The sequence below is a fragment of the Saimiri boliviensis genome, chromosome 2, assembly GCF_048565385.1.
Source record: "Saimiri boliviensis isolate mSaiBol1 chromosome 2, mSaiBol1.pri, whole genome shotgun sequence".
Classification (NCBI taxonomy): Eukaryota; Metazoa; Chordata; class Mammalia; order Primates; family Cebidae; genus Saimiri; species Saimiri boliviensis.
Window position 1 is genome coordinate 233949030 of NC_133450.1, and position 23498 is coordinate 233972527.

Here is a 23498-nt window from a genome sequence, read left to right on the forward strand (position 1 = left end):
CTGCCTTAACCTCCCAAAGTGCTGGGATAATAATCCCAATTACAGGTGTGAGCCACTGCACCTGGACTATAATACATTAATATTTAAAAATTTTTAGAAAACTAGAGAATCTCATTAAAATCAGAATTTCCAAGGTGAATTATTTTATTTTACTATTTTTTTTTTTTTTTTTTTAGAAAAAATAAACTAGTTTTTAAAAAAAAATTGTAAAAGAAATGCCTAAGGAGAATCACTTGAACCCAGGAGGTGGAGGTTGCAGTGAGCCAAGATCTCACCACTGCTCTCTAGCCTGGGCAACAGAGAGAGACTCTGCCTCAAGGGAAAAAAAAAAAAAAGAAAGAAAAATGCCTAAATGTGCTAAAATACTTCAGGCAGCAGCTCATTGGGTTTCCCTCCCTAAAGCCTCTATATGGATTTGTTTCTTCTGAGATGTCTGGTGACTGTAACAGGTCAAGCTGTGTGTGTCTAGGAATGGCATGAAAGGGACATACCATAGTTCTCACCTTGCTTTGCTTACTGGTGAGCGTGATGAGTTTCTGTGTCTCATGCATAGATTTACTTCAAGCTACAAGCCCAGTGAAGAATGGCAGTTAATTGGTGATAGGGGTGACAATAGAAACTTAGTGTTGTTTTGAGAATTAAACAAGGTAACTAAGGAGAAGTGGTTTAGCCAGTGCCCAACACTCAAAACTTGTGAATATTGCTGTCCTTATTGGATTTTTATTATATCCGCTGTTATCTATTATGGTTAACAATTGCATGTCTATACTGTAATTCATTAACCAATTTGGGCTTGACTGGTATTTGGATAGTCTCCATCTTTTCCTGTGACAACCGGAGCTGGAACTTGGATCCTTATAGTTGCACCCCCAAAGAACCTGGAAGTAAATTCCTGGCTGTGGAACTGTGCATAGGCACATGGCTGGTTTTGGTAGACGTCCCTGTGGTGCAGCAGAGATTTTGAGGCATCATTCACACCATGGGCCGGGCTATATAGGCATCTGCCTCCCAGCCTTTCCATTGTCACACATGAACTCTGTCTCCCACTCCAGTTTACCTCTGTTTAGTTAATGCTGTAGTTTTGACTCTTTTCATATTTATTAGCTATTGCAATTTATTTTTATGTAAACTCTTTGTGTCTGTTTTTTTTCTTTTTTGAGACGGAATCTCGCACTGTCTAGTAGGCTGGAGTGCAGTGGCACTATCTTGGCTCAGAGCAACCTCCACCTCCCAGGTTCAAGCAATTCTCCTGCCTCCACCTCCTGAGTAGCTGAGATTACAGGCGTCTGCAACCATGCCCAGCTAATTTTTTGTATTTTTATTAGAGATGGGGTTTCACTATGTTGGCCAGGCTGGTCTGGAACTCCTGACTTCGCGATCTGCCCATCTTGGCCTCCCAGAGTGCTTTTGGTTTTCAATATTGGGTTGTTGGTCTTTTTTCTCATTAATGAACAGAACTCTTCGTTCACGGTTTTGTATTGTGTGCTTAAGTCTGTGATCATTTGGGATTTACTTTTTTTTTTTTTTTTTTTTGAGACGGAGTCTCGCTCTGTCTCCAGGCTGGAGTGCAGTGGCGCAATCTCGGCTTACTGCAACCTCTGCCTCCCAGGTTTAAGCAATTCTCCTGCCTCAGCCTCCTGAGTAGCTGGCACTACAGGCACACGCCACCACGTCCAGTTAATTTTTGTATTTTTAGTAGAGATGGGGTTTCACCATGTTGGCCAGGATGGTCTCGATCTCTTGACCTTGTGATCCACCTGCTTCGGCCTCCCAAAGTGCTGGGATTACAGGCATGAGCCACCGCGCCCGGCCTGGAATTTACTTTTTAATGAAGAAGGAGATAGGACTTCAGCTTTATTTTTTTTCTCAAATAACTGCCCTGTCCCAGTGATTTATGGATTCATCCTTCATCTTCCCATTTAGTTGAAAAATTCTCCCATTAATAATCTTTGTTTCCATACGTATTTGGATCACTTCTGTATTCTCAAATTCCATCCTATTGATCCGTCAATCCATGTTCTAGACTTTATGGAGTAATGTAATAGGCATTACTTCCATAAGAAAGAGGTGCTGTCTCTGCACTTTCTTGGACTCTCATATCTATATTCATAAGAGATATTGGTGTATAGTTTTATTTCCTGAGATGTTTTTGTCTGGTTTTGGCATTAGGGTAATACTGACCTCATAGAATGAGTTGGAAAGTATCCCCTCTTCTCTTTCTAGAGACTATAAAGGATTCACCTTAACTCATGTCTAAACATTTGGCAGAATTCACCAGGGAAGCCTTTTAGCCCTTTGTGTTCTTTTCTGGGGAGTTTCTGTTGTTGTTTTTTGAATTCAACCTCTTAATACAGATCTATTTGTATTTTCTGTGTCTTCCTGAGTCAGTTTAGTGGTTTTCTTTCTATAGGAATTTGTCCATTTCCTCTAGGTTATCTAATTTGTTGGGACATAATTGTTCTTAGTATTCCCTTATAGTCCTTTTTATTTCTGAAGGTCATAGTAAACCCTGCCTTTCATTCCTAATATTAATAATTTGAGTCTCTTATTTTCTTGGTCAGTCTAGCTAAAGGTTTGTCAATATGTATTCAAAGAACCAACTTTTGGTCTCATTGATTTTTCTCTGTTGTTTTGCTGATTTCTCTTTTATTTATCTCCCTTCAAATCTTTGCTATTTCCTTCCCTCTGCTAGCTTTAGGTTTAGTTTGTTCTTCCTTCTCTAATTCCTTAAGGTGTAAAGTTAGGCTATTGATTTAAAATCTTCTAAAAAGTAGAAAAAATTTAAAGTTACAGTTTTTTTCTTTAAGCACCGTTTTAGCTGTGCCCCTTAACTTTTGTGTTGTGTTTCTTTCTGTTCCCAAAGCATTTTCTAATTTGTGTGTGTGTATTTTTTTCTGTGCTTCATTCATTATTTAATAATGTTGTGTTTAGTTTTCATATATTTGTGAATTTCCCAAATTTTCTTCTGCTGATTTCTAATTTTATTCCAAATGGTTAAACATACTTCATGATTTTTAATCTTTTAAAATGTATTAAGGGTTATGTTAAGGCCTAGTATCTTGAAGGATGTTTTATGGTTTCATGTGCACTTAGGAAGAACATATATTCTGCCCTTGGGGTGGAATGTTCTGTTCATGTTACATCTAGTTGGTTTACAATGTTGTTCAAGTCTTCTATTTTCTTACTGACGTATTGCCTAATTCTTCTGTTATTGAAAGTGGACTGCTGACATCTCCAGTTATTGTTGTTGAATTATCTAGGTCTCCTTTTTTTTTGCAAGTTTTTTGCTTCACAGATTGTGGATCTCTGTTAAGTTCATATACATTTATAATAGTTTGATGGGTTGACCCTCTTAGCAGTACAAAATGTCCATCTTTGTTTCCAGTAATGAGTTTTGGCCTAATGCAGTCATGTATCTCTTAACGATAGGAAACACTCTGAAAAATACGTCGCCAGGCTATTTTGTCATTGTGTGAGCATCATAGAGTGTATTTACACAGACCTGGAAGGTTTAGCTTACTATACCCCTAAGCTATGTGGTAGAGCTTATTGCTCCTAGGATATTAACCTGTACAGCATGTTACTGGACTGAATATTTTAGGCAGTTATAACACAGTGGTATTTGTGTATCTTCCATATATAAACATAGAAAAAGTACTGTAAAAAATATAAAAGAGTAAAATGCACCACCTGTATAGGGCGCTTAACCACAAATGGAGCTTGCAGGACTGGAAGTTGCTCTGGATGAGTCAGTGAGTGAGTGGGGAGTGAATGTGAAGGCCTAGGGCATGACTGCACACTGCTGTCAATTACATAAACATTGGACACTTAGGCTACACTGTTTATAAAAATATTTTTTTCTTTGGTAATAAATTAACATCAGCTTAAGGTAAGCTTTTCACTATATACACTTTTTAATTTTTTAAACTTTCTGTTTCTGTTGTAATAACACTTAAAACACTAACACATGCACAGCTGTGCAAATATTTTTTTTCTTTATGTCTTTATTGTAGAAGCTTTCTTGTTTTTAATTTTTTAAAACCTAAAACGAAGTCACAAACGCACACATCAGCCTAGGCCCACACAAGGTCCAGACCATCCATATCACTGTCCTTTACCTCCACCTCTTGTCCCACTGCAAGGTCTCAGGGACAGTAGCATGCGTGGAGCTGTCATCTGTGATAACAATGCCTTCTTCTGGATACCTCCTGAGGGACCTGCCTGGGGCTGTTTAACAGTTAAAAGTAGGAGTACCACTGGGCGCGGTGGCTCACACCTGTAATCCCAGCACTTTGGGAGGTTGAGGCACGGCAGATCACCAGGTCGGGAGTTCAAGACCAGACTGGCCAACATGGTGAAACCCTGTCTCTACTAAAAAATACAAAAATTAGCTGGGCATGGTGGCTCGTGCCTGTCATCCCAGCTACTTGGGAGGCTGAGGTGGAAGAATTGCTTGAACCAGGACCAGGGAGGCGGAGGTTGCAGTGAGCCGAGATCACACCACTGCACTCCAGCCTGGGCTACAGAGTGAGACTCCATCTAAAAAACAACAACAACAACAACAAAAGTAGGACTACGCTATAAAATGATGATAAAAAGTATAATATAGTAAGTACATAAACTAACAACATAGTCCTCTATTGTCATTGTCAAGTATTAGGTACTGTACATAATTGTATGTGCTGTGATTTTATATGACTGGCAGAGCAGTGGGTTTGCTTAGAGAGCATCACTATAAACCTGTGAGTAATGCATCACTCTACAATATAGCTAGACAACAGGAATTTTCCAGCTCCATTGTAATCTTATGGGACCACTGTTTTATATGTGGTTCGTAGTTATGAAGCACATGACTATAGTTTATTTTATCTTATGCCAGTGTAGCCACTCCAGATTTCTCATGGTGGTTGTTTTACAATACATCTTTTTTTTTTTTTTTTAAAAAGATCGAGTCTTGCTTTGTCACCCAGGCTGGAGTGCAGTGGTGCAATCTCAGCTCACTGCAATCTTCGCCTTCTGGGTCCAAGATATTCTCCTGCCTTGGCCTTCTGAGTAGCTAGGATTATAGGTGTGTGCCACCATGCCCAGCTAATTTGTGTGTGTGTGTGTGTGTGTGTGTGTGTGTGCACATATATATATATATATATATATACATATATATATATATATATATATATTTTTTTTAAAGTAGAGACATGGTTTCACCATGTTGATCAGGCTGGTCTTGAACTCTTGACCTTGTGATCCACCCGCCTCGGCCTCTCAAAGTACTGGGATTACAGGCTTGAGCCACCGCACCTGGTAAGAAGCCAGCTTTTAACATTATTGAAGATCCCTCTTACGAGATAAACCACTTCTCTTGCTGCTTTTAAGATTCCGTCTTTCAATAGTCTGTGATGCACCTGGTTGTGGATATCTTAGAGTTTATCCAACTTGGAGTTCTTCGAGTTTCTCAAATGTGTAAATTAATATTTTTATCAAATTTGGTAAGTTTTCAGTTATGTTTTCTTCAAGTATTTTTTGGACTCCTAGTATGTATGTGTTGATATTTTTGATAGTGCCTCACAGATCTCTTTGGCTCTGTTCATTTTTCTTCATTCTTTTTTTGTTGCAGACTGGATAATCTCTACTGACCTGCCTTCCAGTTCACTGATTCCTTCTTCTGCCAGTTCAAGTCTGTTGTTGAGTCTGTCTGGTGGATTTCACTTGTTGCACTTTAAACTCCAGAATTTCTGTTTGACGCTTTTAATTACCTTATTGCTATTCTGTATTTAGAAAGATAAAGTTACTGTAATTTAAAATTCTTTAGAGATTCTTTTCTTTAGTTTTTTGAACATGTTTATAGCATCTTATTTAAAGTCTTCGTTGTGTGGCTGGTTATCTCAGTTGGTTAGCATGTGGTGCTGATAAGGTGTTCATTAAATCCAAAATCTTGGCCCCTTAGGGACATTTTCTGTTGGCTATCTTTTCCCCCCATTTTGTGCACGTGGCATACTTTCTTGTTTCCTGGCATATCTTGTAATTCACTGTTAAAAACTGGACAATTCACGGCCGGGCGCGGTGGCTCAAGCCTGTAATCCCAGCACTTTGGGAGGCCGAGGCGGGTGGATCACAAGGTCAAGAGATTGAGACCATCCTGGTCAACATGGTGAAACCCCGTCTCTACTAAAAATACAAAAAAAATAGCTGGGCATGGTGGTGTGTGCCTGTAATCCCAGCTACTCAGGAGGCTGAGGCAGGAGAATTGCCTGAACCCAGGAGGCGGAGGTTGCGGTGAGCCGAGATCGCGCCATTGCACTCCAGCCTGGGTAACAAGAGCGAAACTCCGTCTCAAAAAAAAAAAAAAAAAAAAAAAAAAACTGGACAATTCAGATAGCAAATCCCCATACCCTTCAAAGTTTCTTGTTGCTGCTGTGTTTTTTCTTTTTCTTTTTCATTTGTTGGTTGGTGGTATTTTCTTTGTTTCTGTTAGTTTAGCAGCTTTCCTTTACTAGTTCTCTGGTTTCTGTATTTCCTGTAATGTGTGACCACTGAGTTATCTGCTAATTTTTAAAGTTGTGTATTTGTATATTTTTGAGACAGAGTCTTGTTCTGTTGCCCAGGCTGGAGTGCAGTGGCCTGATCTTGGCTCACTGCAGCCTCCTGGGTTCAGGTGATTCTCCTGCCTCAGCCTCCTGAGTAGCTGGGATTACAGGTGCCCACCACCACACCAGCTAATTTTTGTATTTTTCATAGAGAAGGGGTTTCATCATGTCGGCCAGGCTGGTCTTGAACTCCTGATCTCAAGTGATCTGCCTGCCTCGGCCTCCCAAAGTGCTTGGATTACAAGGTGTGAGCCACTGCATCCAGCCTCTTTTTATTTTTAAATTCTGGATTCTGTGGGGTCACATTGCAGCCAGTAACTAATCAGATTTCCTTTCCATACATGCCTTGCCTGTTTCTGACACCTTTCATCGAGGGGATCTGTATGAGACGGCATGCTGTCCAGCTTCAGGGAGTTTCTAAGACGGCTTTAGCTTTCATTTCCTGATTGCGCAGGGTCACAGGGTCACATGGTCACACAGAGAAGAGAAGAGGGACTATGATGTCCTCTCTTTTCCCAGGTCGTTTCTGGGCATGCGTACAGCCGCTTCCCTTCCTGGGAATGTGTCAGAGCTTTCGAAGCTCCCTACGTCCTCCAGTTCTTCAGGATTTCCTTTTAAATTCAGCGTCAGGCCCACGTTGACTGCAGTTGTAGACGGCTCTAGGCAGCTGAGGTTGCCGGCAGTTTGCTGTTGTTTTCATAATGCCCCAGGGGTGTCTGCCATCTGCCACCTTCCCTACCCCTCCACCCCCAGCTGAGCTCTGAGGCAAATCTAGAGATTTCCCAGGGAGCTACAAGTCCAGACGAAATGTTGGCTCTGTTATGGGGCCAGGGCTTTTCACAGAGCGCCAAGAGTGGAGAGTCTGTTCGTGGTCTGAGAGGTTGGTGGCCTTGACTACTTTGCCACTGAGCTGGGGAGGGAGGGGCAGTGGGAGTAGCCCAGGTTAACCAGTCACAGACCCACCTTCTTATCAAGGTTCAGCAGGTTCCCTTGCATAGACAGTTTTCACTTCATATTTTCATTGGTGTCAGCACAGAGCAAGTTCATCCTGGATATCATGCTACCACTCTGGAAGTGGATTCACTAGTATACTGCCTGTTTGTTTGTGTACTTATTTATCTTGAGACAGAGTCTTGCTCTGTTGCCCAGGCTGGAGTGCAGTGGCATGATCATGGCTCACTGCAGCCTCAACCTCCCGTGCTCAAGCAAGCCTCTCACCTCAGCCTCTGGAGCATGAGGGATCACAAGTGCACACCACACCTGAATTTTCCTTTTTTTTTTTTAGAAACAGGGTCTCCCCATGTTACCTAGGCTAGTCTTGAACTCCTGGGCTCAAGTGATCCTCCCTAAGTGCTGGAGTTATAGGCATGAGCCTCTGGTGCCAGCCATATTGCCTTTTGAGTCTGGCTTCTTTTACTTAGTGAAATGTATTGGAGATGCTTCTGTTGTCTGTATCTTGTATCCGTTGACTCTTTCTATGGTTGAGTAGCATATGGTAGAGTTTTAAAATTAAGGGAGTTTCTTTGGAGCTGTAAAGATACGTATGCACATTAAAAAGGGGCTGTTGTCAGAGAGACTGTGGAACCTTGGGCCTGCCAGAGTTCCTGGAAAATTTCGGGGCATTTCAGGTTTGAAGGCAGTGGAGCAGGTCAGTGCTCTCTAGCGCTGTGAAGGAAGAGGGACCCGTGCTCTGCAGCAGATCTCAAGGACCATAGAGCTGTGTCCCAGGGGCTCTGAACCGTGACATTGTCATCTGCCTCTGGTGTAGCAGGCACTGTCCCACATCTGGAGCAGATAGGAGTCCTGGCCCCAGCCTTCAGACTGAGCCAAAGCTCAAAGACTCCTCATACAAAATGAACGTGATGGTGCCTGGTCACCCAAATATTTGTTTACTCATCAGATATTTTTCGAGTGCCTAGTGCATCTTGGGCTCTGTTCTGGGGCGGGACAGGTGACCATCACCTAGACTCTGCCAGTGTGGAGTTTGCATTCTGATGCAAAGACAGACAGTGAACCAGATGCATGCACGCACACACACACTGATCCGGAAAGCAATACAGCAAGGAAGACATAGTCTGAGAGTAGGGCTACGTAGTCTTCAGGTTGTCCAGGGGAGGCCTTGTATAGGAGCTAACACTGAAACAGAGGCCTGAAACAAAGTGAGGGGCAAACCATACTCACAGGGACCCTGAAACATGTGAGGCGGCGAGCCACATGCACATACAAGGAAGCATTTTCCAGGCAGAGGGAAGAACAAATGCAAACTGCAGGAGAGGAGCTGGAATTGGAGCTGAGGGAGGGAGAGAGGAGGAGTAGAGGCCAGCCCAGGAGCAAATGGTGTGTGTGTGTGTGTGTGTGTGTGTGCGTGCGTGCATATGTTCCCATGTGTGTAGGGCTAGTGAAGGGAGCTAGCTTCCACTCTGAGCAAATGGGAAGATGCTGGAAAGTACTGAGTACAGGAGCCTGCCTTCTTCCCTCCGCCCCTCTCTCCCTCCCTCCCTTCCTTCCTTTGTCCACCTAATGAGCAACTTGCATGCTGCGCTTCAGGTGCTGAGGAGTGGCATTGAGCACACAGGTAGAATCTCCTACCCCCACAAAAGGGAGGCAGAAAAATAAACAGTCAGTAGTCTCATGGAAGGCATTAAGAGTAAAAGTTAAGCAAGTTGGGAGTGGTTAAGGTAGGACTGCGTGTGTACATGTGGAGGGAAGTCTTTGACATTTTGAGAAGGGCCAAGGAGGGCCTTGCTCAAGGATGTAATGTTATATGAGAGAGATTTTTTAAAATTTGGTAAACTTTGCAAATGTAATTTACATCTACAAAAGTACACGAATTGCCAGTGTGTGGTTTGATGAATGTTAACGTGGTGTATACACCCACCTAACAGCAGCCATGCCAGCAACTCCCAGCAACCTGCTCTCACCCAGGCATGGCCCTGAAGCCGCCCGTGTTCTGACTACCATCCCCACGGATGACATCTGCCTGCCTTTGAACGTAGTGTGAGTGGAATTGTACAGCCCCCCGTCTTTGTGTCTGGCCTCCTCCACCCCACCTTCTGCGTCTGAGCTTCACCCATGTTTTGTAGGTGACAGTGCTTGACGCCCCTTTGAGGGGCTTCCTGTGGGTGCTGCACGGTGAGCAGGCAGGGGTCAGGGCAGGCCCAGGCTGCTGCAGTGGTCCACAGCATGTTAGCAGGGCAGGCCCTGATACATTCTGCAGATAGAGCAAACAGCATTTCGTGATGCATTGGGCATAGGATTTGAGAGGAAAGGAGTCAAGCTGAACTCCAGCTTTGTGGCCTTAGCCAGGCGCAGGGTGGAGTCAGCACTGATGGAGCTGCCTGGCTCCGCAGGGCGCAGGTGTGGGCAGGTCCAGCATGGTGTCTCCTGGACACGCAAGTCAAGGTGTGAGCAGGATTTCGGAGTTGGCCTTCAGGGGAGCGGTCTGGCCTGGACATGTGGTTTTGGGGTTGTGGGTGTTCTCATGTTACTTAAAGCAAGCCCTCAAGGAGTCAGGATGGAAAGAGAGGGAAAGTTTTTGCATTCAGAGGACTGGAGAGGAGGAGAACTCGCAAGTGGGTGGAGGCAGGAAAAGATCCAGATGTGGGCAGCGCAATGGAGAGGTCGTGAACATGATGTGCATGGCGTGGGGGGATGTGAATGCCCAACAGGGTTGTTACCCATGGCGATCGGGCTGCAGAAGGCTGGCACCACCTCCAAACCTTGTGTGCCCTCCAGGCCTGACATGCCTCTGGCACAGCCGTGGAATGGCACTGGCGTAAATATTATGAGAAAAGGAAATGTCAGCTGAAGAGGGAAGAGCTGAAAACTCATTTGGGCACAAGACTAGGCCTAGGGAGGGAGCACAGCTGCTGCTGAAACCCTGGCGGGGTGAAGTGGGAGGACCGCCGGTCTCAGCGGATGACTGTGAGGGTTGGAGGCGGCTTCCATATAAACGGGAGTTGGCCTCAGAAGGGAGGCATTTGGAGCACTAGAGTCGCTAGCAAGTCGCAAGTTGGCAGTTCCTCTGGTGTACGGGCAGTCCCAGCATGCCTGCCCTCGGCCCTGGAGGGCCTGCCTGTCCATCCCTTCTCAGGGAGGTACTCGCTGTCATGAGTCATTCTCAAATCAGCACTAAGTTCTGAAGATAAATAACGCTTCCCCTTATGGGTTGAATTGTGTCCCCTGTAAATAGAAACACAGAAGTCCTCATCCTCTGTGTCTCAGAATGTGCCCTTATTTGGAGATAGGGTTTTTACACAGGTAATCAAGGTAAAACCAGGTCGTCAGGGGTCCTCATCCCATGGGACTGGTGTCCTATAAGAAGAGAGATTTGGACAGAAAGACACATGTGCATGGAGGGACAACGAAGAGATGGGAGAAGAAGCCACTGTCTGCAAGCAAGGAGAGGCCTGCAGCAGATCGTCTCTCCCGCTCCGGGTAGGAACCCACCCTGCTGACACCTTGATCCTGGCCTTCCAGCCTCGTGAACTGTGAGACGAGGCATTTCCATTGTTCAGACAGCTCCATCTGTGGGGCTTTGGTGTGGCTGTCCTGGGAAACGAACACAGAAGCAACCTTAAAAAGAATCACTGCCACTTCCTGTGGTCATATCAAACATTCACCCGTTTGCTTCCAAAACTCCGAAGCAAATTCTGGCTGCCAGAGAATCTTCTGCTTTTGAAACCCGTCTGGGGATGAGAGTCGCCGGCTACATAGGCTGGGACCTGGCTTCCTGGTTGAGGGAGGTGGCGCCTGCTCCAGACCTGGCCTTAACTTAAAGCAAGCTTGTCCAACCTGCAGCACATTCAGCCCAGGACGGCTTTGTAAGTGGCCCAACACAAATTTGTACACTTTCTTAAAACATTATGAGATTTTTTTTAAAGCTGTCAGCTATCGTTATTGTTAGTGTATTTTATGTGTGGCCCAAGACAATTCTTCTTCCAATGTGGCCCAAAGGAGCCAAAAGATTGGACACTCCTGAAAAGCCTTAAGCAAATGGAAGACATCTGCTTTCGCTGCCAAAGGATAGTGCAGATTCTTTCCTAATTAGGGTGTGTGTGTGTTTTTTTTTTTTTTTTTACATCCCTCCCTTTAATTAAAAACTTTCCAGAGATTCAAGATGAAAAAAGTGACCTTTGTATGCATGGGAATAACATGTATGCATGGGAATATCAAGAGATACTTCCTTGAAACTAGATAAAAAGATACAATAAACCTGGAGCCTTTACTTAGCATTCTCTGCTCTTTTTCTGCTGGTTTTGGTGCAGAAACAAGCAGCCACTTTAGAGAAAGCAGGCCTCAGCTGCCTGTCACAGCGAGGGGATCTCACCTTCACACTGTATCTGGTGGGGGTGGAGGTGTGGGGTTCGGCTCACCACTGCCAGGGCTATGGATGCTGGGAAGAGAGAAGGTCTGTGAAAGGCCTCAATTCAGCTGCCTGAGCGGCCTCTCTCCCGCTTCAGCTAAATATTCCTTTGGCCTCTGACAGTGGGCTTTTGTTGGGGGCTCTGGGGGCTGTCAGAGGCAGAAAGTAGAAAGAGCTTTCTGAAGGCGATATTGAAGGGAGTGGGGCTGGTACATGGACTCACTTGGGGGTTTAATATGTTTGCTGTTGAAGTGGAATCAAAGCAAAGTTTAAAATGGCGAAACGATTAGTCCATTTTCAAGTTGTTGAGTTTTACTCCGTATTTCCAAAGTAGAGTGAAGCCAGCCCTTTAAGGAATATAAGACCAGAGGCTAGTATTTACTCAACTCAAAGTTAGAAATAATGAAAATAGAAAATGACAGACTGTTAAGACTACTACCAATTAGGTACTGGCAGCCCACCTTGAGTGCTGTTTGGTTTTTTTAGCTGCAATTAAAACACGGGTGCAATGTCTTAGGAAGAGCATTCCCCAAAACATTCTCAAGGCTCTTTGTTATTGACATATTCCTCCTGACCCAGATCCCAGACTAATAATGGGCTTACCCTTTTAGGACTTTATACTCACCCCTTTCCACTTTTTAACTTTTCTTCCTTCACTGCTGCATTTCTAGCCTCCCGCGTGCTTTTGATCTGACCTGTTGCTGAGCTAAGGAGTTGCTGTGGAACACGTGACTGACCTTTGTGCTTGCATGTGGGCCAGTGGACGCATGGAATTTTCTGGCAGCACAGCTTGTTGTGAAATCTATACTTAGGGGGTTTCTGGTTTGCAGCACAGGCACCTTCTCAGGCTGCGCTTTTTCCCTGCCATGACTTCTGTTCTTTCACACATCCTGCAAATTATACCTTCGCATGAGGACAACCAAATCCAAGAATGCCAAGCTCTGGTAAATAAAATGCCCTTACTAATTAAAAGGAGACTGCTTTGAAGTTGTCTGAAAATTCTGAAGACTGCATTTAATTACATCACAGTAAGCATACCGATTCAGATCAACAGGTGAAGAGATGAATGGATGAAAAGTCTAAATAACAAAGCATGTTAAAAAGAAATGCAAATCAAAACCATGGACTCAAATCCAAGGGCATAGGTTGAACTTCATTAATAAATGCTTGCTTAATGATGTGTCTGCTGTTAATGAGAGAATTATTGTGATACTGAAGTAGAGCCTGGGAATCAGGACAGACCTGCTTGCTTCTTTGCAGATATGAATTTATCTTATCTTATTGATGCCATAAATGATGTGACTCTCTAACAACAAACAGGTATCATCAGTATCAACAGTAAACCCTTTCTCTTTGGCCATTCCATAGACACCATTTGGTTCAGCCTGGAATGTACAAGACATTCATAAAGTACGTCCAAGAAAATGCTACAAATTCCTGCTTAAGAGCCGATGTCACCATGCCAATGACAATTCATGTAGGATTCAGCTAAAAATCCATTCTCCAAATTGTTTTAATTTCTAAATATTTGCCAGCATATTGTATGAATCCTTCGAATAACATATGAAATCCAGTGAATCTGTGTCAGATTCTGTTCATATGGTTAGGGTACATGCTCGACTCTGAGGCCATTTACCAGTGATTGCACCATTAAGAATGTAAAGTGTCGGCCAGGCGCAGTGGCTCATGCCTGTAATCCTAGCACTTTGAAAGGCTGAGGTAGTTGGATCATTTGAGGTCAGGAGTTCGAGACTAGCCTGGCCAACCTGGTGAAACCCCGCTTCTACTAAAAATACAAAAATTAGCTGGGCGTGGTGGTGGACACCTGCAGTCCCAGCTGCTTGGGAGACAGAGGAAGAACAATCATTTGAACCTGGGAGGCAGAGGTTGCAGTGAGTCGAGATCACACCATTGCACTCCAGCTTGGGCGATGAGAGTGAGACTGTCTCAAACAAACAAACAAACAAAACAAGAATGTAAAGTGTTTGGAGATAGAATGTTTTATGCAGGTCTCTACCTGTGAGTCTTGGTTTTAAGGGATTGAACAATGTGATGGAAATGTGTAGTTCTTCTTTAGTAAACTTTCCACTTTAGTTTCAGATTTATAGAAAAGTCATGATGACAGCACATGGAACCCCCCCATACACCCCAAACCCAGTTTCCCATATTGTTAACATCTTATATTGGCCCCGTAATATGGGTGCATTATTCTTGGCCAAAGGTCACACTATTCATTTTCCCTTAATTTTTACCTGATATCTTTTTTCTGTTCCAGGGTCCCAACCAGGATACCACGTTACATTTAGTCTTTGCCTCTAAACTGCCATGAGTATTTTTGACATGGATAAAACTAGATATTTAATGTGTCATTTCATTATGCCAGCCACTCTTAAAGTTTTGCTTTATGTTAAATGTTTTCCTTTCTTTAAAAGTATCAGAAAACTAACAAGGGGTGCTTTTTTGTTGTTGGAGATGGCATCTCGCTCTGTCGCCCAGGCTGGAGTGCAGTGGTGCAATCTCTGCTCACTGCAACCTCTGCCTCCTGGGTCCAAGTGATTTTCCTGCCTCAGCCTCCTGAATAGCTGGGATTACAGGCGTGCACACCACGCCCAGCTAATTTTTGTATTTTTAGTACAGACGGGGTTCACCATGTTGGTCAGGTTGGTCTTCAACGCCTGACCTTGTGATCCACCCGCCTCAGCCTCCCATAGTGCTGGGATTACAGGTGTGAGCCACCGCACCCGGCCCTACTAGGAGCTTATAAATCACCACTCCCCTACTAACCTACCCAAGGGTTGAGTTTCCCTCTGGCTTCACCTCTCCACTCTGTGATATTTTTACAGTGAAAGTTACCCAGGCCCAATGGAGAAAAGTCAGGGCACTGTGCCTGTTATACAGATGACATTCTTGATGCTCACATAGGGCACACTTACTAGCATTTTACCAAAATGAAGGATGTGTGATTTAGCTAGACTAGTGTCCTCATTTTCAGGAGCAAAATATATTGAAGCCCTGAGGAGTCAGGACAGATGAACCTTCTCTCAGAATCTCTTCTCTGATAGCTCAGAAAGCTGCATGGCCCCTCTGTTGCTCTGCCAGCTAAATCCAGCTAACTAACGAGGACAGGGACCTTGCTTGGTGAGCTCGTCCTCTAGCTGGAATGCAAGGGTGTCTGCACAAGGTGAAAACCAAACGGTCCTTTATGTAAAGAACGACTCAGGACAGGCACCTCGGAGATGTTGCAGGGCGCACGACTGTGACCAGCCACCAGCCACATTGGGTTGGCAGTCACCACTGAGGCAGGCCGTGGTGTTGTGAGGTTGACACAAAGTCACGTGGTCAGGACCGATAATAGCCCGTTACGTGCAGAAGCACAGGCTCAGGACGTGTGCCCAGCGCAACATCCCTTGTGGTGGCCCCTAAACTGGCCAAGTTGAAATCATTCCCTGACCCTCCGAGTAGCCAGCCATTCCTCCCGGCTCGTGTGCAGCAGGAGTGGGGACATGTGCAGGTGTCCCCACCAGTCGAGGCTGTCCACTTCTAAATTGCTCCACCTTGGGAGCAGCAATCTTAGCAGCTCTGAGATTTTGGGGTAGTTCTTCCCTTTCATCCTTCAGTCATCTCTGCGGCCTCATGTACGTTCTTCACATCCCCTTTTCCTTGTGGTGCCAAGCCCCCATCCCTACCCCTACCCCGTCCCACCCAGTCTGGGCAGTGGTCTGACTGATGCTGAGTCAGCCGTATTAATGTCCTTGTTTATTAACAAGGAGGTACAGCATGCTTTCTTGTTTTTGCTACTACAGGGCATGCATTTTAAAAAATATGATTATAAAATTGGTGCTTGTTTAAGATACTGTATATGATATGATTTCATTTATAGAAAATGTCCAGAATTGGTAAATCCATAGAGACAGCAGATTTGTGGTTACCAGGGGCTGAAGGAGATAGGATGGGTTGGTGGGGTGTGACTGCTAATGGGAATGAGGTTTTTTGTGGGGGATGATGAAATGTTCTGGAATTTCACAGTGGTAATCATTGCACAACCTTGAGAATGTACTGAAAACCACTGAATTGCACACTTTAAAATGGCGAATTTTATGGTGTGTGAATTATATCTCACACACTGTTAAAAATTGATACTTGTTCACAGTAGAGCCATTTAAATGGAAATAAAAGAAATTCAAATTACCTGTAATTTCAGATAACTAATAGTAACATTTTGATGATGATGATGATGATGATGATGATGGTGCATGTGTGTGACAGTTTTGTTGTTTCCGCGTTTTGTTTATTTTGGAGGAAAGGTGGTATTCTTAGCTCTTTGAAGGATTCGAAGAAACCCTATTGGGTTCTGCTGAAAACACTGAGCCCTGTTTTCACTTGTACCCATCCTACAAGTTCACATACTTCCTATCACATTTTGCTTATCAACTTAGGAAGGCTGCAGTATCTTGAGCGAGCCCAAACTAGGTAGTATAGGAAGATGAGACTTCACAATTTCAAACTATAAATGGTGTCTTTGTTTCGGAGATTAGCAATAACAACCTAGTTTTGTTGAAACTGAAAGTGTCAGTTCTAAGGATCTCGGTGATTGGACATGCTGAGTTTATTAACCGCATTTGACTGGCAGAGGAAGTGAAATTTCCACGTGTGAAAATGCCTCCACTTCTGAATTAGAAGCCGACTTTGGAAGAGCTAGGACTCTGTTTTTCACGGTGCAATTGGATCAGGGAAGCTTATTTTGCTTTGGGGTATGTATTTATTTGAGTGTTTCACACCATTTGTCAATTTCTAAGCAGTTAATAATTTTTATGTCTCTTTTCGGAGTGTGTATATAGTGCAAGTATGTTTGATTTCATGTGGTCTCTCTACATTTAAACAGTGCTGAGTGATGGTGTGTGTAATGTGCTGATTTAAAATTTCAAATCCAAACTGAAGTCTTTAATTCTTTAGCAGAAGTCCACAGACTGCCTTGCATAGCTGACGCCAGCCTCTGTTCTGTAGCAGGAGGTGCTTCTGTCTAGGTTACCATGATGGGATTGCTCGTCCTCCCAGGGGTACAGCACTGGCTGTCCCCATGCGGTTTACCTACTGTTGAGAAAGAGTAAAATATACGCAGCTGTTAACCCAGGGAAGAATGGTAGGATGGCTCTGGGAGAGGTGTACGATTTCAAGGAGACTTAGAGAATAGAAATTTTTCTTCTAAATGGCTGGTCAGGGACATTTTATGAAAGGTGGCTCAGGGCTTGGCTTTTGAGGGCAGATAAATTTGGTCTAGAAATGATAGGAAGAATGAAAGTGAAAAGCCACAGTGCCCATTTATGTCCTTTGCATTGTGTAGTGGGTACTTGGCTGCTGCCAGTGGGTCTGGGGATGGGCGGGGGAATGAGTTGCTTAAGAAATTCTCCATCTCTGAATTTATTACCCAATTACCAGGGCCTCCATCTGGAGGGCAGCCTGCGGCATCTGGCTACAGAAGTGTTTGATTTTGCCAGCCAGTGCTTTGGTTTCTTTCCCTCTCCCTCTGACTTTCTGTCCATCTCTGAATGAAGCCCAGGCTCCATTGACTTATTTCCATATCTGTTCTACAAAGCCCCAGCATTTGCTATTCTTGGGATAAACTTCAAAATCACTTTTACTATTACATCTAATCTTTATATCACTACAAAACCCCTCTAGAGGTTACCATGATGTGTTATCCCTCTGTGTTTTCTACAAACCCTGGGTAGTTTTGCTGGAATGCCATTGTCTTTGCTTAAGAAACAAATTCAAGGCTCCCGAAGGGAAAACTTGTTTAATACCTGTCCTGGTTTCTTTTTTCCAGGTGAAGTGGAGGTTCCGGATCCAAACGACCCTTTGGGACCCCTTGATGGGCAGGACGGCCCGATTCCAACTCTGAAAGGTAAGCTGGGACACGCAGGTGCTCTCTGCCCTGTGCAGAGGCTCACTGTGCAGTGCCTCTGCCTGAACGCACTGGGGTCCTCTGGCCCCTTGCTGCCCCCTGGTGGTTGACATGATTGAATGCCACCTTGATTCCTGTGTTTCTTGACCTGGAGGGCATCGAGGGCCGGTTGGGGCCACAGGTGGGAGGTGACATGCAGGAGACGTGAGCGGACAGATGGTGGCCTGGGAGATGGGGAAGGAGGCTGAGCAAAGCCTTAGGAGCTGGATTCTGGTTGCATGTGACTCCAGAGGTGTGTGTGCGTCGCCTCCTGGCCACCTGGAATTCCGCCCTGTGGCTTCGGCTCTTCCCCTGGGTCTGTGGTCAGAGCCATGCTCACTTGGCACACCTCACTGGAATGCACCATACATGTGTAGGGTGGATAGAACAAGTTTCTCCTGGATGCAGACCCGTTGCTTGAGGAAGCGATGCCTTTGCTAATGCATATAGTGCCACCTCATAGTCACAGATGGTCTGTCTGTCAGCTCGGGCTGCCTTAGCAAGCACCACAGACCGGGCAGCTGAAACAATACACATTTCCTAGTTCTGGAGGCTGGAGGTCCAAGATCAAGGTGCCAGCACAGTTGAATTCTGCAGAGGACCCTCCTCCTGGCTTTCAGACAGCCACCACCTCGCTGTGTCCGCACACGGTGGAGAGAGAGAGGTCTGTTTGATTCTCTTCTCATAAGGACACTAATCCCATCATGGAGGCCCCGCTGAAACTGACCCAATAGTCCTATAGGCAGTTCTTTAGAAATTAACCCTTCTGGTCTTAAAGTTTGAAACTTATGTTTGTTTTATCTGAGTTCCTTCTTCAGGAAAAGGATGCCCAGACCTCTCAAAAAAGTACCAAATAGTGTTCGCCAGGTCCTCCTTCATCAGGTCTGCTTCCTTACCCCTCCCTAGTTCCTGTTTTCTCACACATAGTTACATTTCTTCTCTGCTGTATAAACCCCAAATTTTAGTTCATTGGGGAGATGGATTTGAGACTGAACTCACATCTCTTCGGTTGCAGCACCCCATTAAAGCTGATTAAAGCCTTTTTCCTTAACACTGCTTGAAGTTTCAGGGATTGGCTTTCTGTGTGGGGAGCAGCAGGACCTAGACTGAACCCCTGGTGTTTCCGTAACGCCCCGCTCATGACCTTACCTGATCCTAATTACTTTACAAAGGCCTCACCTGCAAATATCATGACATTGAGGGTTACAGCTTCAACTTACCAGTTTGGAAGCCACAAAAACTCATTTTATAACCATCAGCTGCTGGAACGGCCACTTTATTTCTGTCCAGTGTGTAGTGCAGCTCTGCACAGCATCCGCATGGAGGTCAGTTGTTTAAAACCAAGAGCAGGTGAAGCTCTTCCCAGCATGCAAGGTGGTGGTGGGACTGGTGACTGGTGCTTGGAGGCTTCCTTAAGAGGATTCCATTCTCCTAGAATGTTAAATGTAGTAAACACGTGCTCTGAAAGCTTGTTTAGCACACTGGCCTTGGAGACCACATTTCCTTAGGAAGAAAAATAGTTTTTAATGGTTAGAGTCTCCACTTGTTTCTCAAAAGCCTGACTTAATCCACAGTGCAGACAGATCACTGATGCTTACTGGTTGCCTCCATAGCTGGCTCTGCTTGAGATCCTAGGGCATGGTGTTGGCTGAAATGTGCTCTCTGCCTTGTGGAGTTTACAGGTCTGAGGAGACTCAAGCTCTCAGGTCATTACAAAATTCTGAGTTGTGGCAAGTGGCCTGAAGGAAGAGACCAGGTTTTGGGAAGGTAGAAGAGGAAGGGGCCTCTTGATCTAGGGACAGATGGCTGTGCTGAGATCTAAAGAGTGGACAGTGGCCACGTGTTAAGTGGGAGGGAAGTGTGTGTGGAGCCCGGTGGGGGCCCTGGGTCAAGCAGGACTTGGCACCATGGTGGTGCCACGGGGCAGATGCCTGGCTTATGGGCTGGAGCAAGGTAGAGTCAGACTCAGCCAGGGCTGAACTCGAGAATCTAAGTAGAACACCCGGGAGCCACGTGTGGCTCTTGAGAGTCAAGTCAGTTAGAATAAATAAAATCACAAATTCAGGTCCTTGGTTGTACTAGCTGCATTTCAATTTGGCAAGAGGCTCCCACAGTGGGTAGCACAGATCCAGAATGTTCTAGCATCACAGAAAGTTCACGGGGCGGCCTTCGGCTACATCCTGCACAGCACTTCAGGTCCCGGAATTGTGTTTCATTGTCAGTTGTTGAGGGCATCTCGTCTGGGGGGTGGTGCAGTCTGATTCACTCGGTGAAAAAAATCACATGGCAGCTGTGAAGAATGGTCGGGGAGGAGCAGAGGGTGCAGCTGAGGGGGAGGGGTGAGTGACGAGAAGCAGACGGGCCACAAGTACAGCAGAGAATCCAACTTGAGTCATTCCATAGACTCTGATATTTCCTTGGGAAAATGTATTGCAATCCTTTGTTTCAGAGGCACTGCAAACCCCTCGCCCAGATGGGAGCATGGGGGCTTCCTTGTGGGCCTGGGGTGGGGCTGTGCTGAGGCTTCTGGAGCAGGGGGCTGCAGGGGTCCTGGGGCTGCACATGGCGGGGGAGCTGTTCTTTAATGGATCGTAAATAACCCCGCAAGGCAGAAACAGCTGCATATTCATGATGCACTTAGTAAGATGCATTTAATTATCAAGGTGAAAAAATGACCATTGGATGAAATTTAATAGAAAATTTTATTCCTTGGATGCTGCAGGCTCCCAGCATTTATAAGTCAAATTCAGTGCCCTAAGGTGGGATTCTTTCACTTCTGTTTCTGGACGTGGAACAACTTCTAAACTTAGAATAGAATACTTTCTACTTTACATTTTGTTGTTGGGACTTGATAATATCCTGACTTTGTTGTTGTTGTTAACTCACAAGTGATTGGGTTAAAAACGATGTGTGTTCAGTGCGTTCCCATGACTGAAAGGAGTTGATTAATTTCAGAGTTTGGAAGTTTGCCTTGGACACACTCTGTGCTCTCTCCAGAGCACAGAAACACGGACGCTGATGGTGGCCCGCGAAGTGGGCACATGTGTACAGACGTGCATGTTTATAAAAGTGTAGTACAAAAAGAAAGCAAAGAACCACAGAAGGCCAGGCTGCGTTTCTTTGCAGTGGCAGGATAGTGTAGCATAGTGCAGCAGTTCTGAGCCTGCCTTTGCAAGAGGACGGGCCTTGGCTTCACCCTCCACCTGGGGCCAGGGTCTTGGGCATGGCACTGCTTTCAGCCCAGTTTCAATATGGGAGGAACCCCAGCGTAGGAGGGATGAAAGGGCTTGCTCAGCTCACTGCAAGCACCCAGAAGCAGTAGCTGATGCTGGCGCTAATTGTCAGTATCACAATCACGATGATCTGTGGATCCATCAGCACCCTTTGTGGGACAGGATCCGTAGTGAACTGCCCCCCAAAAGTCTAAGGGTGGCCCAGGGGCCCCCATCTTTCCCTTGCCCACGAATTACATGGTTCTGTAGTGTGATTTTACTTATTTTTGAGTTCTCGCTTTCGCACAAATGGAGACTCACTCCATCCATCTTTCTACTCCGGGCCCTTTCCTTGTATCATTAGTAATCGAAGGAGTTGGCCTGGCAAAGCCAGATTCATTATTCCTGCACGTTTTTGCTTGTAGAGCTTCTGGGAATGTCATGCTTGGCCACATTTGGCCTAATCACTTATGTAAAGTAATCATAGCTGAATGCACTGTATTAGCTGTTTATTTAACCCATCATCAGCCATGATGTATAAACATCTGTAGAATCTCTGGCAGGTGACATTGGCCTGTGGACCAGTTCATCAGTGGTATGATGACAGCTTTACCTTTGGCCGAGCAAAAGAGAATCTAAGAATTAGCTGGAAAGTGGGGTTTTTGTTCAGATATACTGCGTCAGTATTTGGCGCAAAGCTTATATTTGTAGATGGCAGAGAGAGAGAGAGAGAGAGAGAGAGAGAGAGAGAGAGAGAGAGAGGAAGTCCCAGAGCAAAAAGCCTATATAGAAGAGAAAGTAAACACTAAGGATGTTGTGATTTGTAGATGACAAATTTGCCTTCAGTTTCTTAAGCCAAAGTACTGTCATTGCTTGGACGGCAGGCAGCTCTAGGACTCGGTTATAACCCCGGTTAACATGTGAGTGGATATTTATCAGAGCTTTGTATTCCTTGTTACATTAGACATGCAGTACACATACACACATACATGTTTTAGAGTTATTATATTACTTACAGAAGCTTATATTTGACCTAGAAACCACATGCTCTTTTGTTCCAAGGCCGTGTTTTAAATGCACATGGAGTACAGCTTGTGTTTTGTAAGATCAGTGCTTTGGAATGTTTGTGGGAAGTGGATAATTTCTGAAGGCTGGGGTGGGGTGGTATGGGCTTGCCCGTCTGCTGGCCTCCTATTCTGGCTCAGCCAGAATAGATCCCGCGAGCTGTGTCTCTTGTCTTCAGAGAAGAGCTGCTCCTTGTCCACACTGAAGCCAGCAGGGGAATTCCTGACTTTGTCCTTGTGAGGATGTGTTGCAATTATAGGTGTTCTCAAGTGTATTCTAAATAACAGGGTAGTGAAACCAGTGCCTTGGTTACTAGGCTGTTTCCTGCTATTTGCGACATGTGAGGCTGTGGTGCTGAACTAAAATTTCCTTGGAAAGAGAAAACAGAGCAGTCAGCAGAGCTTGCTGAATGGAATGGAGACCGTGGCTATTGGTCTCTGTTTGCCAAGCATCAGTTTCCCAGTTCATGTAGCTCATATGGGCTGAATCATTGTGCGTGCTTCTGGTTTATTCTGGAACTCCTGGTGTGCGTGCCTGTGCATATGTATGATGGTTTGTTAGGTTTAACATAGAGTGAGGGTCTCCAAGGCTAACCGGGTAGAAAATGAAAATGGGATCATCCCTGCAAACATCGTCAGCATGAAGTCTGTTGTGTCTGTGATTCACAGCCTGGGCTCACGTCAGGATGCACCATGCGATTCTCCCAGCTGTGTCTCCTTTGCCCAGTCACAGAAACTTACTTTTCAGCCTCCAGTTTCTTATTTACAGAAAGGGCACGATGCATGTTAGTTGTTCTGAGTGTGCACAGAGGTGGCAGGTGTGTGTCAGCTGCTTGGTGCACACCTGGCTCGAGGTGGCAGTAACGTTGTGCCTGGGCTTGTTCACTTAGAATAGGGAAGACACCCTTGGAGTGGGTGTGCTCCAAGTGCCCGGACCAGAAGGTGAGGGGCACCCTGCCCATCCATACCGAGGGAGCCTGGGGTGGGCCCCTGTGCTGACTGCCAGCAGGCGACCCAGGGTCAAGATTACAAGGAATGTCCTCCTGCCAGGTGGCTGTGGCTTGTCCTCAGAATTCCTTTCATCCTGAGAACATAAAGATTGAACACAGAGGTGACGCTGAAGTTTACCAGATACCCACAGGGGGGACTCAAGCACAAATAAGGAAGCACAGGGGACTGTGGTGCACTCCCCAGGGCCACCATGTGGGCATCCCCTGCAGCAGGCTGCTCTGTTATTCCTTAATAGTTTCCCTGCAAAGGGAGAAAGGACAGGGTCTAGATACATAGAGCAATACAGAGAATGTGAAGAGTACGGTGCAGCAGAAATGCACA

General features: G+C 45.2%; 1 protein-coding gene across 1 annotated transcript in view; it reads left to right on the top strand.

The window, feature by feature from the left end:
* ROR2 (receptor tyrosine kinase like orphan receptor 2) overlaps positions 1-23498 on the top strand; it is a 226051-nt gene that overhangs the window by 155360 nt on the left and 47193 nt on the right. Inside the window, exon 2 of the mRNA XM_003938195.4 lies at positions 17774-17851. Within this exon, the coding sequence (XP_003938244.3) occupies positions 17774-17851 (78 nt within the window). The remainder of the gene's footprint in view (positions 1-17773; positions 17852-23498) is intronic.